Source organism: Mytilus trossulus, chromosome 9 (genome assembly GCF_036588685.1).
Source record: "Mytilus trossulus isolate FHL-02 chromosome 9, PNRI_Mtr1.1.1.hap1, whole genome shotgun sequence".
Classification (NCBI taxonomy): Eukaryota; Metazoa; Mollusca; class Bivalvia; order Mytilida; family Mytilidae; genus Mytilus; species Mytilus trossulus.
The window spans coordinates 34,012,452-34,025,224 of record NC_086381.1 but is presented as its reverse complement, the minus strand read 5'-3'; the positions used below and the strand labels follow the sequence as shown (position 1 = coordinate 34,025,224).

The window sequence follows — 12,773 nt, the reverse complement described above, 5'->3', positions numbered from 1 at the left end:
CCATAAATCATGTTAGTAGATATAGGAAGATGTGGCGTGAGTGCCAATGAGACAACTCTCCATCCAAATGACAATTTAAAAAAGTAAACCATTATAGGTCAATGTACGGCCTTCAACACAGAGCTTTGGGTCACACAGAACAACAGGTGTCTTTTAGTACCAGGATTATTATTATACGCCAGACGCGCGTTTTGTCTACATAAGACTCATCAGTGACGCTCAGATAAAAAAAAATCATTAAGCCAAACAAGTACAAAGTTTAAGAGCATTGAAGAACCAAAATTCCTAAAATTTGTGCCAAATACCACTAAGGTAATCTATGCATGGGATAAGAAAATCCTTAGTTTTTTGAAAATTCAGAGTTTAATTGTTCACAAGAAATTTATAAAAATGACCATATAATTGATATTCATGTAACACTTAACTGCCAGCCCAGAAACATAGGCGGCCCATTCCCCCTTTCGTGGGGAAAATTTGGTTGATTATATAGGGAATCATTGAAGCATGACTTGATCGCCCCCTCCCCACCCCACCCCCCACCCCCCCTCCCCCTTTAGGTCAGTCAGCAGTCCCCCCCTTAGGAAAAGTTCTGGATCTGCCACTGAGAAAGGCATCTTTTCTTATCAGGCAAAAGTGGCTAAGTTGCTCAAAAAATCCTAGCTCTATCCCTGAATGGTTTATTTATACTTAACAAAAAAAATGCATTATATTTTGAAATGATTAAAACAGAAATATTCACATTGTTCTAACTGCACACAAGCTTTCGTCCAAATAATTAAGTACTACCAAATACTTATACTTTGCCTGAATATATCCTGTAATCCTTAAAATGAACAGAAAACCTGTGTAAATAGTTGTCATGACTTTGGTAAATTTGACTCTTTTCAACAAACCTCAGAAAAGATATCAGAAACTAATGGAAATATAAAGATTATACCTTAATATTTTCCTCCCATTTTGGAATAAAGTGTTGATAGCCGATCTTTTGATGTATTTATTGAATTTATTCTACTTTTTGTCTAGACAGAGACAATTTAGAGCATGTCATTTGTTGAAAGACCTCTAGATATTCTTTTCAAGTTTAATTGCTTTGGTAAATGGTTGACATCTTATTGATGAAACCCAACATTATGAGTTGTGAATTTTTTATGCATGATAATATGCAATTATTTAAATACTTGGCAAAAATATTGTTAAGTTTCCTTTACTAGAGGGCGCTGCTAGCACTCTTCCGCCATGCTATTTTGTTTTAACAGAAAATGGATTACACAAAAAGACAAATGTACCTATGTCCCAATAGACAAATTTTTAGTAAATGCTAAGTATTTCTTTGATTTGGTGCGAGAGTCGCATCATTTATTTACATGAAATCTCCAAACACCCAACCCAACAAACAAAACGGATTGGTAATTTCCGAACTATCATCACAACATTAACACATAAGAGAATGATTTGCAGATCTGAATGTTTTATTTTTTTTAATATTTAGGTTAAGATTTTCTCCCCATGTTTTATCATTTTTAAACCAGCATTTGAATAAATCTTGTACTGCTAATCAGTTTTTGCCTGTTACAGTTTCTGTTCATCTTCTCTTGTTTTAAAAAAAAATTGAAAAAAGAAATAGTTAAAAGATCACTTGATGGAAATTATTCTTACACAGAGCAATCTCACAATCTTGGTTCAATAAGAATGTTGGTAGATCTTTTCTTCTTTTTTCAGTCAGATTAAAAAAGTTTATGAAGGTTGATAGACGAAAATGAATGCCAATTGCAAGCAAAAACCTTTTTGACCATTTGCATTAGGAGCTTAAAATATCTTTTGCACCTTTTCATTTTTCATTTCATTTAAATAAATTTTAGTGAGAAAAAAATAACTTTGGAAATTTATACATTATATATTTCAAATATTTGGTTATACAGCTATAATATCATATAATTTTTGTCTTTTTTAATGAAAATTTGAATAAATTCAATTTCTGTTTCTTATATCATGTAAAATTTAAATGGACATTTACTGAAGTGAATGACCACACACTGTTCTGGCATTTATCTTGACACTGACCTATACCCCAGTTTATTTTGGGTCTTGGTACCCTTTATAAACATCTTGGATTTTTTATTAACATTTTGGACTTAATGAATAAGTTGAAATACCAAAACAATCTTAATATTATCCCCTGCAATGATAAGTGCAGTTGATTTTCAAGGGTATTTGGGCTAGTTTTTTTCACTTGACATACATGGCATTTGTACGAATAATTTCACTAATGAAAACTCACATTGCTTTTTAAAAAGGATATCTTAAGGATAATCTGAGTCAATATGCAAACTGCTTGCAAAACTACAACAAAAATATTTCTTTATAAGTTTTTATCCAATTTCTATGCCATTCATAATGAATTAATACGTTCGTTTTTTTATGAATACTGGTAAAAATTCCCATCATCTTACGATTTACCTTGAACCTATGTTAGACCTTAGCATTAAATTTATGAAGCACCTCACAATGATAAAGCAAGGGAAAATTAAAATTCAAAACATTGACAACTTTGATATTTTAAAGTAAGCATGTAATGATTGTTTCAAAGATGACATGATAGCTGACTTAATCCCCAAAAAGATTTAAAATGGGTTTCATTTATCAAATTTTGTCAAACTTCAAAATCCCTTACTAAATTCCCTGTCCAATCGCGGTATGATTTATACAAACATTTTGCTGTTAAACAAACTTGTGTTATATGTGAAGGAGGTCTTTATGAATTTCATTCCAGTTTTGGAGGGTATTGAATCTTAAATTTTTGACAAATTAGGTGAAAATTGACATCAAAAGATGAAAATAATTTAAATTACAAACAATACGTATAGAAAGTGAAAAAAAAAACTATTTGTTACAGTTTGGAAATTTTATATTAAAATTTCAGACTATTTGCCTAAGATTAAAACTAAAAAATTAAAATATTAGTATAAATATTCCGCAGGAGGATTCCAAAAACAGCTACAGTATCACCCCTCAAATTTACCCAGAATGGAATCACCACAAACCTTTAAATATAAATCAAACTTGTAGAAACTGACACAACAAAAATCAAAGAGCACCCCATATGATACAATAAGTATCCAAAATCTCAACATCTCAGGACTGTCCAAATAAGGATCATCATATCCTAGAGTATTCATAAAGAAGTAAGAGACAGCAATGAAAAAAGGGAAGGACAAAAGAACAGGCTATGGCCATAAGAATAAAAGAACAGAGTCCCAATGTCCCCCTTGTTGCACATATTTAATATTTCCAAGGGGTATAACTCTTTTAAAAAAGTCGATCAGCCACCATAATTGTAGTTCATCTTTTGTATCACCAACCTTTCAGCACCGAGGTTGTGAATTCAAACAACAGTAGAGTGGCCAGTGCATTCCACTGCAATTTTTATAGACTTGGATTATCAGTATTCCTGCTGAAGGTCCTGGTTCTCTCCAGACACTCTGGGTTTATTCACCAAAAAAAACTTATATAATTTAGCCAATGAAGCTCAAAGAGGTATTAAACACCGACAATCAATCAATATTTTGCCTTGTAAGCAGCAACCCTTTTTGAAAGAAACCCTAGTTCTTAAACGCAAGCTATGGAATACAATGTATTATATTAATGTGAAGAAGTTTATTCTATATAAAGATATTTCTTTAATGTTACATGAACTACATAAAAATAGACAGTTGACAATGGAAAAGTTGAAGTCCTTTTTTAATTTTTTTTTTACTCATTCTCTTACCACAAAGTCTAATTGTCAAACAAATCCATCTAAATGAACAAATCACATTTTAAGCATATAAAAAAAAGACAAAAGATACCAAAGGGACTTCCATAAACTTGGACAATATAGTTCTTTAAATAGCACAACATAAAAACAATAAAATGTTATTTTTATACAATACCCAGAATCCTTTGAGTCTTGATCTTTTTCTTTCACATCTTCTAATGTAATCTTCTGTTGAATGATTTCTTCATTTCTAAAAATATAGAAGAATTATTTAATAAATGGAAAATTCCAAATCTAAAAACTTGTATGGCTTATAAATATTGCATATTAATTGATTACATTCCAATCAAGGTCCTTGGTTTCTTGTTTCATATATAGGCTGTTTTCTCCCTAAGCAATTATCTATCTCATATTTGTCTCTCAATCAAAACGGTTAAAATGTAGAGATGGCTCACCTGCTTTGCCTTATAAAATACAAATTTGAAACTGCCTACATATTGGGGAGTGGATATCATTTTTAATTACTTCTTAAGCTTAACTGATCAAGAGATTTCCCCAGAACAATGTCATGTGAATGTAATTACTTCTTATTCAGAAGAGCATGACACAAAAAGTAAGCCTCACAATATATTTGCAAATTAGATACATGTTTTCAGAACATTTTTTTCATACTACTAAGACTCCAATACCATTCAAGAGTTTGGAGATATGAAAGCATCAGATAAATTATACTAAACTCAGGGGTGGATCCAGCCATTTTAAAAAGGGGGGGTTCCAACTATATGTCCCCATTCAAATGCATTGATCGGCCAAAAAAAAGAGGGGTTCCTACCCCCCGAATCCCCCCCCCCCTTTCCTGGATCCGCCATTGTAAACTTAATCTGCAAAATATGTTAAATAATTCAAAAGAGAAAACAAATAGCCTAATTTATACTTAGATAATAAACTTAAATAATCAATTGCAGACAGAAACCTCAGACAATCACTGAATTTAAGACTACTGGTTAGAGGCAGAAACAAGATGGGATTTAATATGATTGTGAGCACTCATCCTTCCACAACCTGAGTTTGTGAGCACTCATCCTTCCACAGCCTGAGTTTGTGAGCACTCATCCTTCCACAACCTGAGTTTGTGAGCACTCATCCTTCCACAGCCTGAGTTTGTGAGCACTCATCCTTCCACAACCTGAGTTTGTGAGCACTCATCCTTCCACAGCCTGAGTTTGTGAGCACTCATCCTTCCACAACCTGAGTTTGTGAGCACTCATCCTTCCACAACCTGAGTTTGTGAGCACTCATCCTTCCACAGCCTGAGTCTGTGAGTACTCATCCTTCCACAACCTGAGTTTGTGAGCACTCATCCTTCCACAACCTGAGTTTGTGAGCACTCATCCTTCCACAGCCTGACTTTGTGAGCACTCATCCTTCCACAGCCTGACTTTGTGAGCACTCATCCTTCCACAGCCTGACTTTGTGAGCACTCATCCTTCCACAACCTGAGTTTGTGAGCACTCATCCTTCCACAACCTGAGTTTGTGAGCACTCATCCTTCCACAACCTGAGTTTGTGAGCACTCATCCTTCCACAACCTGAGTTTGTGAGCACTCATCCTTCCACAACCTGAGTTTGTGAGCACTCATCCTTCCACAGCCTGAGTTTGTGAGCACTCATCCTTCCACAACCTGATACAGTGGTGTAACAGCAAAACATAAGAAAAAAAGGTTAAAGTTCAGCCTGAAAGTAGCACCTTAAAAATATGCTTGATGGCATGACAAGAAGCAATTTTCATTCTCAGATCTGCCACTGAAACATTTTATGTCCTGATACATGCTTTAGTTTGATATGAATGAAAAAAGATGGGTGGTATTGGTTATTAGGACAGCAACTCAACAATACAAATAACCTAGAGAAATCTAATGTGCAAAGTACCATCTTCTATAAGGAGAAGACAAAATCACAGACACCAGCTAAACAATATATTCAGCATCTTAGTTTTAAGAATTAAATACAAAGAGTGGAAGAAGCATTAGATTGAATTTTAAGTAAAAGATTAGTCTAAAACGTCATCAACTTGAAAGCTCCATACTAAAGAAAGATGTACATGTTATTTCAAGTACATGTATTGAGAATAATAAATTCACTTCGTTATTATTCTTTAATTGTTGTTTAATTGTCCTAATGATTGATTCCACTTTCCATAAAATGTAAAATCAATTTTTACAACACAGAAATCTAAAAATTGGAAAGCACCGAAAGTGAGAAAAAAAATTCTCCAAAACTGAATTTCAATGCATGTAGAAATTTGAAAGAATAAAAATTGAAACATTCTACATCATTATGTAAAAATATAGAATAAAATTGTGCTGGAATTAATTGTGATATTATCCCTCCAGAGTCTCCCCTTACTATCCATGTAAGCTGATGATATGAATGGTATGTTTAATAATTAATAAGGTAATAAGATTCATGTTACAAGCTACCTGAATATATATAGTTATACATATGTGTGTGTATGTTGCTATATGATGGCCAAGGCTAAATTGTTTTCCTTTAGCTATTTCGCTTTTAATTCCATCTAACTTTGTTAAATAGCAGAGAAAAATGAATATTGGTAATAGATGTAAACAAAACAGAACTCCTTTTATATACTGTTAAATTACATATCAACGAAATTATAACATTGCTAGAGTATTATTCTTCATCTTGACAAGTGCTTCAATTTTTTACACAATGAACTAAATAGCTTACTCCATACAACAGGCACAGATCCAGTATTTGATTGAGGAAGGGGAGGGATAATTGGGAATTAGGACACCTTAATTTGACCCAAATTAGATGTAATTCAACCTTTATGTGATATGTCGTTCTTTTTTAGGATTGGGGCATGTCTTTCTTGCTTTTTTATGATTTTTGCTGCCCATGTACAGATTTTGAATATTTGATGGATACCCTTTATTCTTGCTCTTCTACTATAGAGTATAATAATCGTTTAATTAAAATTGTGATGGTTATTCCCTGAGGTTGTAAGTTCAAAACTGTATGAGGCATGGGCATTCCACTCCAATAGACCACTTTCGAGTTCATCCGTCACCGGCAAAAACTCGTCAATTATGCACGCCTTTATGACGTCATTTACCAGATAGAGGGGCTCGCCTGTATCCCTGCACTATTTACGTTCATCAAGCGTCTTAGTGATCGTCCTTGTGCAGGATAAACTAGAAATAATGGTTGCTCTGTAGGTACTTACTGACAATTCCCTAATGACAGCAGTGTTGATTGTCTATTTTCAGAATTCAATTTGCCGAATAATTCGTACAATATAGAATTATAATTTTCCAACCACTCGCTCAACATTGTAGGGAAGTGACGACGCCCCTAAACGCACAGATGACGGTGATAAAGGCGCGTATAATTGACGAGTTTTTTCCGGTGACGGATGAACTCGAAAGTGGTCTATTCTGATTGACTAGAATGCCAGTTTTCTTATCAAGCATTAGTGGTTCTCTCTGCAAGCTATGGCACTCTAGCGCCCTCTGTAATACCTGGCCATCATGAAATAGACAACAGTTTTGAAGGTGACATTAACTGCAATTGATCAATCAATCTTTTTGAGTTACTAAATAAAATTGAGAATGGGAATGGGGAATGTGTCAAAGAGACAACAACCAGACCATAGAAAAGACAACAGCAGAAGGTCACTAACTGGAGTATACAATATTAGTATGCCAATTACAACAGAGTTAGTTCTTATGTTCCATTGATACACCTCATTCACTGGTAAATGAGAGCTGTGGTGTAGTAGTTAGTGCATCAGACTACTGACACAAAGTTTCCTGTTTCCATTCCCCTTCCAAGATTAAAATTTCAGGTACTGAATTTTTTACTCTTCCTTGACACCATTTGCAAGTACGGTCTTGAGGAAACATTGATAGTCCGTCGGAAGGGGACGATAAATGGCTGACCCTTGTTAAGAGAGATTCATATCTCTTGCAGGTTAAAGACACCCTTGTAGATTTCGAAAAAAGAGCAGGCTAATGCTGCTACAAGGCAGCACTCGCACCCCCAAAGTGGAAAGGGATTAATTTAAGTTTAACTTGTTTCCCAATCCACTATAAATATATGTTTAAATTAAGTGTCTTTTCATCTGAATTGTTTCATATTTTCATGTCATGTTACTTAATTATTTAATTACTTAAATTCACATTATTTAATCTTTGCTAGATAATTGTCTCATTGATTTGTACGTATACGGCGAGTTTAAAAGTAAATATAGTCATTATATTATAACTTATAACATATAAAATTGAGAAAGGAAATGGAGAATGTGTCAAAGCAAAAACAACCCGAACATAGAGCAGCCAAGAGCCAAAGCCCACCAATGGGTCTTCATTGTAGCGAGAAACTCCCGCACCCGTAGGCATCCTTCAGCTGGCCCCTTAAAAAATATGTATATTTGTTCAGTGATAATGGACATCATACTGAATTATACACAAGAAAACTAAAATTAAGAATCATACAAGACTAACAAAGGCCAGAGGCTCCTAACTTGGGACAGGTGCAAAATTGACGCAGGGTTAAACATGTTTATGAGATCTCAACCCTCCCCTGATATCTCTAGCCAATGTAAAAAGTAAAAGCATAACAATATGCACACTAAAATTCAGTTCAAGGGAAGTCTGAGTTCCATGTCAGAAGATGTAACAAAAGAAAATAAATAAAATGACAACAATACATAAAAAACAACAGACAACTAGCAGTTACTGACATGCCAGCTCCAGACCTCAATTAAACTGATTGAAAGATTATGTCTTCATCATATGAATATCAGGTACAATCCCTCCCGTTACATGCGTTAGGGATTTAGTATCATACTATCATAAAATGAATGAGAAGAACATAACCTGTGTCATGCCAACAACTGTTTTTTAAATAAGTGTGTTTAGTTCGGATACAAAGACCCTATAAGTAAATCAATATTGAAGCCAAAATACGCAATCTTTAATGACATGAAAACAGTATTGTAACTACATGTATATCCCTTCTTAATAAGTCTGTTTTTACGGTTTTGTAAGCATTTGAGGTGAATACTGACATTTTTGTGCTTTGTAAAGAATATTACCATAAAAATTAGATGTGAAATACTTGAACGTATAAGATGTCTGCATGTTGAGTTATATTTACGAATTATTACCTTATACGGATGATAAAATTTAGTAAATGTTTAGACTAGTTTGTGATATCGAAAACCCTGGTGTAATAATTTTTCAGTAGTACATAAATTTCTCTCACTAAAATCTAATACCTTTTAACATACACAAGCGAATCGTACAAAGTTGAGATATATAAACACCATAAGATGATAAGATGGTGACAAGAGAACGTCACCATCTAAAAATGGATAATTAACGAAATGAAATATCATCTCTTTTATCATAAATTTTTGTATTAAGCTTCCCGTTAATGATATAGATATCAAGATTGAAGAAAGGACAGTGGTCATTGTTAGTATTAGATTTATTTAAAGTAAGTTCAACAGGATAAATTTCTTTAGTATACGTACTGAACTCATCATTATTGAGAGCCAATATATCATCCAAATATCTAAAAGTATTGTTAAATTTTTGTTTCAAATGTTGTTTCGATCGGTCTTTGCTAATTTCAATCATAGATTGTAACTTATAACAATTCAAAAACAGGTTCGCAATAAGTGGTGCACAATTAGTCCCCATTGGAATCCTAATAACTTGACGATATACAGATTCTCCAAAGCGAACAAAAATGTTATCCAGTAAAAATTCAAGTGCATATATAGCATCAAAGCATGTCCAATTGACAGAATTCTGTTGTTTATTACTACTAAAAAATGACCTAAAAGGGTTTGAACATATGTACTGGTACTCGCATTCTAACTTTTTAAATGCCCAGTTAATTAGGGATGTGAATTTTTTCTTAAAACGAATTTGAGGCAAAGTGGTATATAGGGTAGAAAAATCAAAACTTTGAACAGATTCAAAATCACCAATATATGCATGCAATTTATCAAGTACTTCCAACAAGTTTTTGACACTCCAAAAGTAATTAAATCCACTATTTTCAAAGGCCTTATTTGAAGAATTTATTATCAGATTTTTTATTGTACCAAGTGTACTAGAAAGTAGAATAAACAATTTAGTAGTGGAACAATGGCTTGAAGATGAAATAAATCTACATTTGTAAGGTTTTTTGTGTAGCTTCGGAAACCAGTACATAGTTGGGACTTTCATTGTATTTGATTCTGCTTGTAAAGACGTAGCTAAAAGTTTGTGTTTGTTACAGATGTCGTTCTCTTTAAAATGAAGTAAGTTGGTGAATTCCTGATTTCCTTTTTTCAGAACCTCAATATAAAATTTACGTCAAAAAAATAATGAAATTATTAGCAGCTTTATCAGCCAGGACAAAAACAAATTCTTTGGCTAGTTCTTTTAGTTTAAGTTTGATATGCAAAATATGATTTTCATGGTTGTTGTTAAGAGTAAAATGTTCTTTAAAATGTTGTATTCAAATATCAACTATCTTCATTACTGAATATGTATGTATTTATTTTGCATAAATTATTAAAAATTATTTCTACACTGTCATGACTGTGTGTTTATTCAAAAATGCACATTAACAAATGTATCATTTATTTGTGAATCCTGTGAATTAATTATTTTAGTTTTTCATATATATCCAAACAACATTTGTTGATACACAGTGTATAAACAAATATCTGAATACCTTTTTTTATTATTAAAATAATGAATGTTAATTGATATACCTTAATCTCAATTAACTAATTAAAGAAAAAACTGTCACAGGTGTTCAAAATAAGCTTGTATATAATTTTTATATCTGACATGGTCTAGCTAATTAAATTAATTAATTAAAGAATAAAAAAGTAACAGATTGTATTACACTTGTCATCAGTGAACAAAATGAGTGAACCAAATTTGTTCTGTAGCACTAAAGGTGTGACAAATTATCACCTTTAACATTTAGCACTGTTTAGTGTTTGTGACAAATATCACATCCTGCTTTGCTGTCAGATATAACCAATGTTAAAATGTTTAACTTTAATAAAATAATATGTTAAGATTTACAATGATTTAAGATAGCCTGGAAAACTCAATCAATTGTTTAAGAACTGTATTTGCTCACTCAGACACAATCTATATGTGTAACAAGTAGAATAACATGACCAGTTATCTTTAACTTTAATTTGTTATAATAATATAAATTTGAAATCACAACAGTATTCATTAAATAGCCAAATATGTATATTTATGCAAAAAAAAAATTAGGATTTTTTGTTTCATTAAACATGTTTTCTCAACATGCTCAATAGACATGTTATTTGTAATTGATGTACTGAACTGGTCAATCATGGAAAATATGTAGGTTGCTATCTAAATCCCTTAGATAATATTAGTGATAACCTAAATGTATAAACATTTGGATAGACTTCTATATGAATTTGAGTTCAGAATGATTCATTGAGAGTTTATAAATATGACCTACTAACAAAATCTTCTTCCAAGTCATTGATTTCTTCTATGGTGAACGCATTTTTATTGTCATATTTACAATATGAAGGCATGGTTTGTATTGTCATATTTACAGTATGAAGGCATGTTGTGATATATATTTGAAAAGTTAAAGTAAAGGTATATCTCATTATCTGTGTGTGACATTAGTGTCTTGAATACCATTTGGAGGGGGAGGTTTCTATATTGGTTCAGGTCTATTTTTAATATATATCTTTATTCTGTCAAACCTTTGCAGTTACAATGGTATACAGGCACTACATGACATCAATAATACAGACATAAATACATGAATACACAGAGCTCAGGTTCAGGTCTATTTTTTAAAGGTGCATTTGTCTCTGTAAAAAAAAATATGTGTCTGTGACGGAAGAACTGCGGTTCAACGTCAAGTGTATTTTTCTTACCCACTGATCAATCTAAGTATACATCTCTTTATCAACTTTAAATTAAAACAATATATACCTTGCCGTTTGAGAAATAATGTTGCACCCACTAATGCAAATAACACCACACGTGAAACTTTTTAAAGTTGCCATTTGGGATACAAATTATCGCTTAAATCGTTAACAATATTAGATCTGATTATCAAATATCAAAGTTTCTGTAGAATTATAAGCAACAATCCTTATCAAAGTAAATTAAATAAGACGGTTACAAGTTTTTTTTAAAACAGATAACAAAGATATCATCTACTTTCACTTTAAAATTAATTATCGTAAGCGGCCATACGCACCGGTGAGAAAGTAAAAGTATAATTTGTGACGGATTCAGCATCAATTTTCCGGTATTCATTTGCTTGCAAAAAGCAAAAAAAAATAACTCTTTTTTTTCATGTTAGTAAAAAAGTACAAAATATCTCAATCCGTTCATGTTTGTAAAAAGTGAAAGATATCCCTAAATCTAGCTTTAGAAAAATATACACTAGGAAATTGTTTCATTTTAGTTTGTAGAATTTTTATTGAATTAAAACACCATATCGTGATCAGTGTCAAACAGCTCGAAGGAACTTGAAAGGGATGAAATGTCCGGAATATCCAAAGTTCCCAAAAAGCTACACAGAAAAAACGAATTCTGGAGTGCAATGAATATTGTCTTGGACCTTATATCGATATATAGGTCCAACCCTGACTTTACAAGGCATCGGAATAATTTCGTTGGTTCAAGTTTTTTTAACCTTTTTTCTTGGCATAAATTTTAATCCTACAGTCATACAATTTAACTAGCTAGGCTTTTGTTTCAAAGAAGAAAGAACAAAATGAATATTCCGAGTTTTGATACCTTTAGAGAACAACAATTGTATCATACTTTCCAGAAACACAGATGTCCTGTTTAAAAAACTTCCCTGTAGCAGAAAACGGACATGCTATAAATTGTGTTAATTTGTCTAGTACGTGCTGGTATAAACACATCTACAACCAAAATAGCTGTCGGGCCTCGGAGAAAACAAATTAACT

At 32.5% G+C, this 12,773-nt stretch overlaps 1 protein-coding gene across 1 annotated transcript in view; it reads right to left on the bottom strand.

Moving 5' to 3' along the window:
- LOC134685622 (tRNA (guanine-N(7)-)-methyltransferase non-catalytic subunit wdr4-like) overlaps positions 1-11,940 on the bottom strand; it is a 69,863-nt gene extending 57,923 nt beyond the window's left edge. Inside the window, exons 1-2 of the mRNA XM_063545544.1 lie at positions 11,782-11,940; positions 3,930-4,004 (exon numbers count right to left, since the gene is read on the bottom strand). Of these exons, the coding sequence (XP_063401614.1) occupies positions 3,930-4,004; positions 11,782-11,855 (149 nt within the window). The 5' untranslated portion in view covers positions 11,856-11,940. The remainder of the gene's footprint in view (positions 1-3,929; positions 4,005-11,781) is intronic.
- Positions 11,941-12,773: the final 833 nt, after the last annotated feature.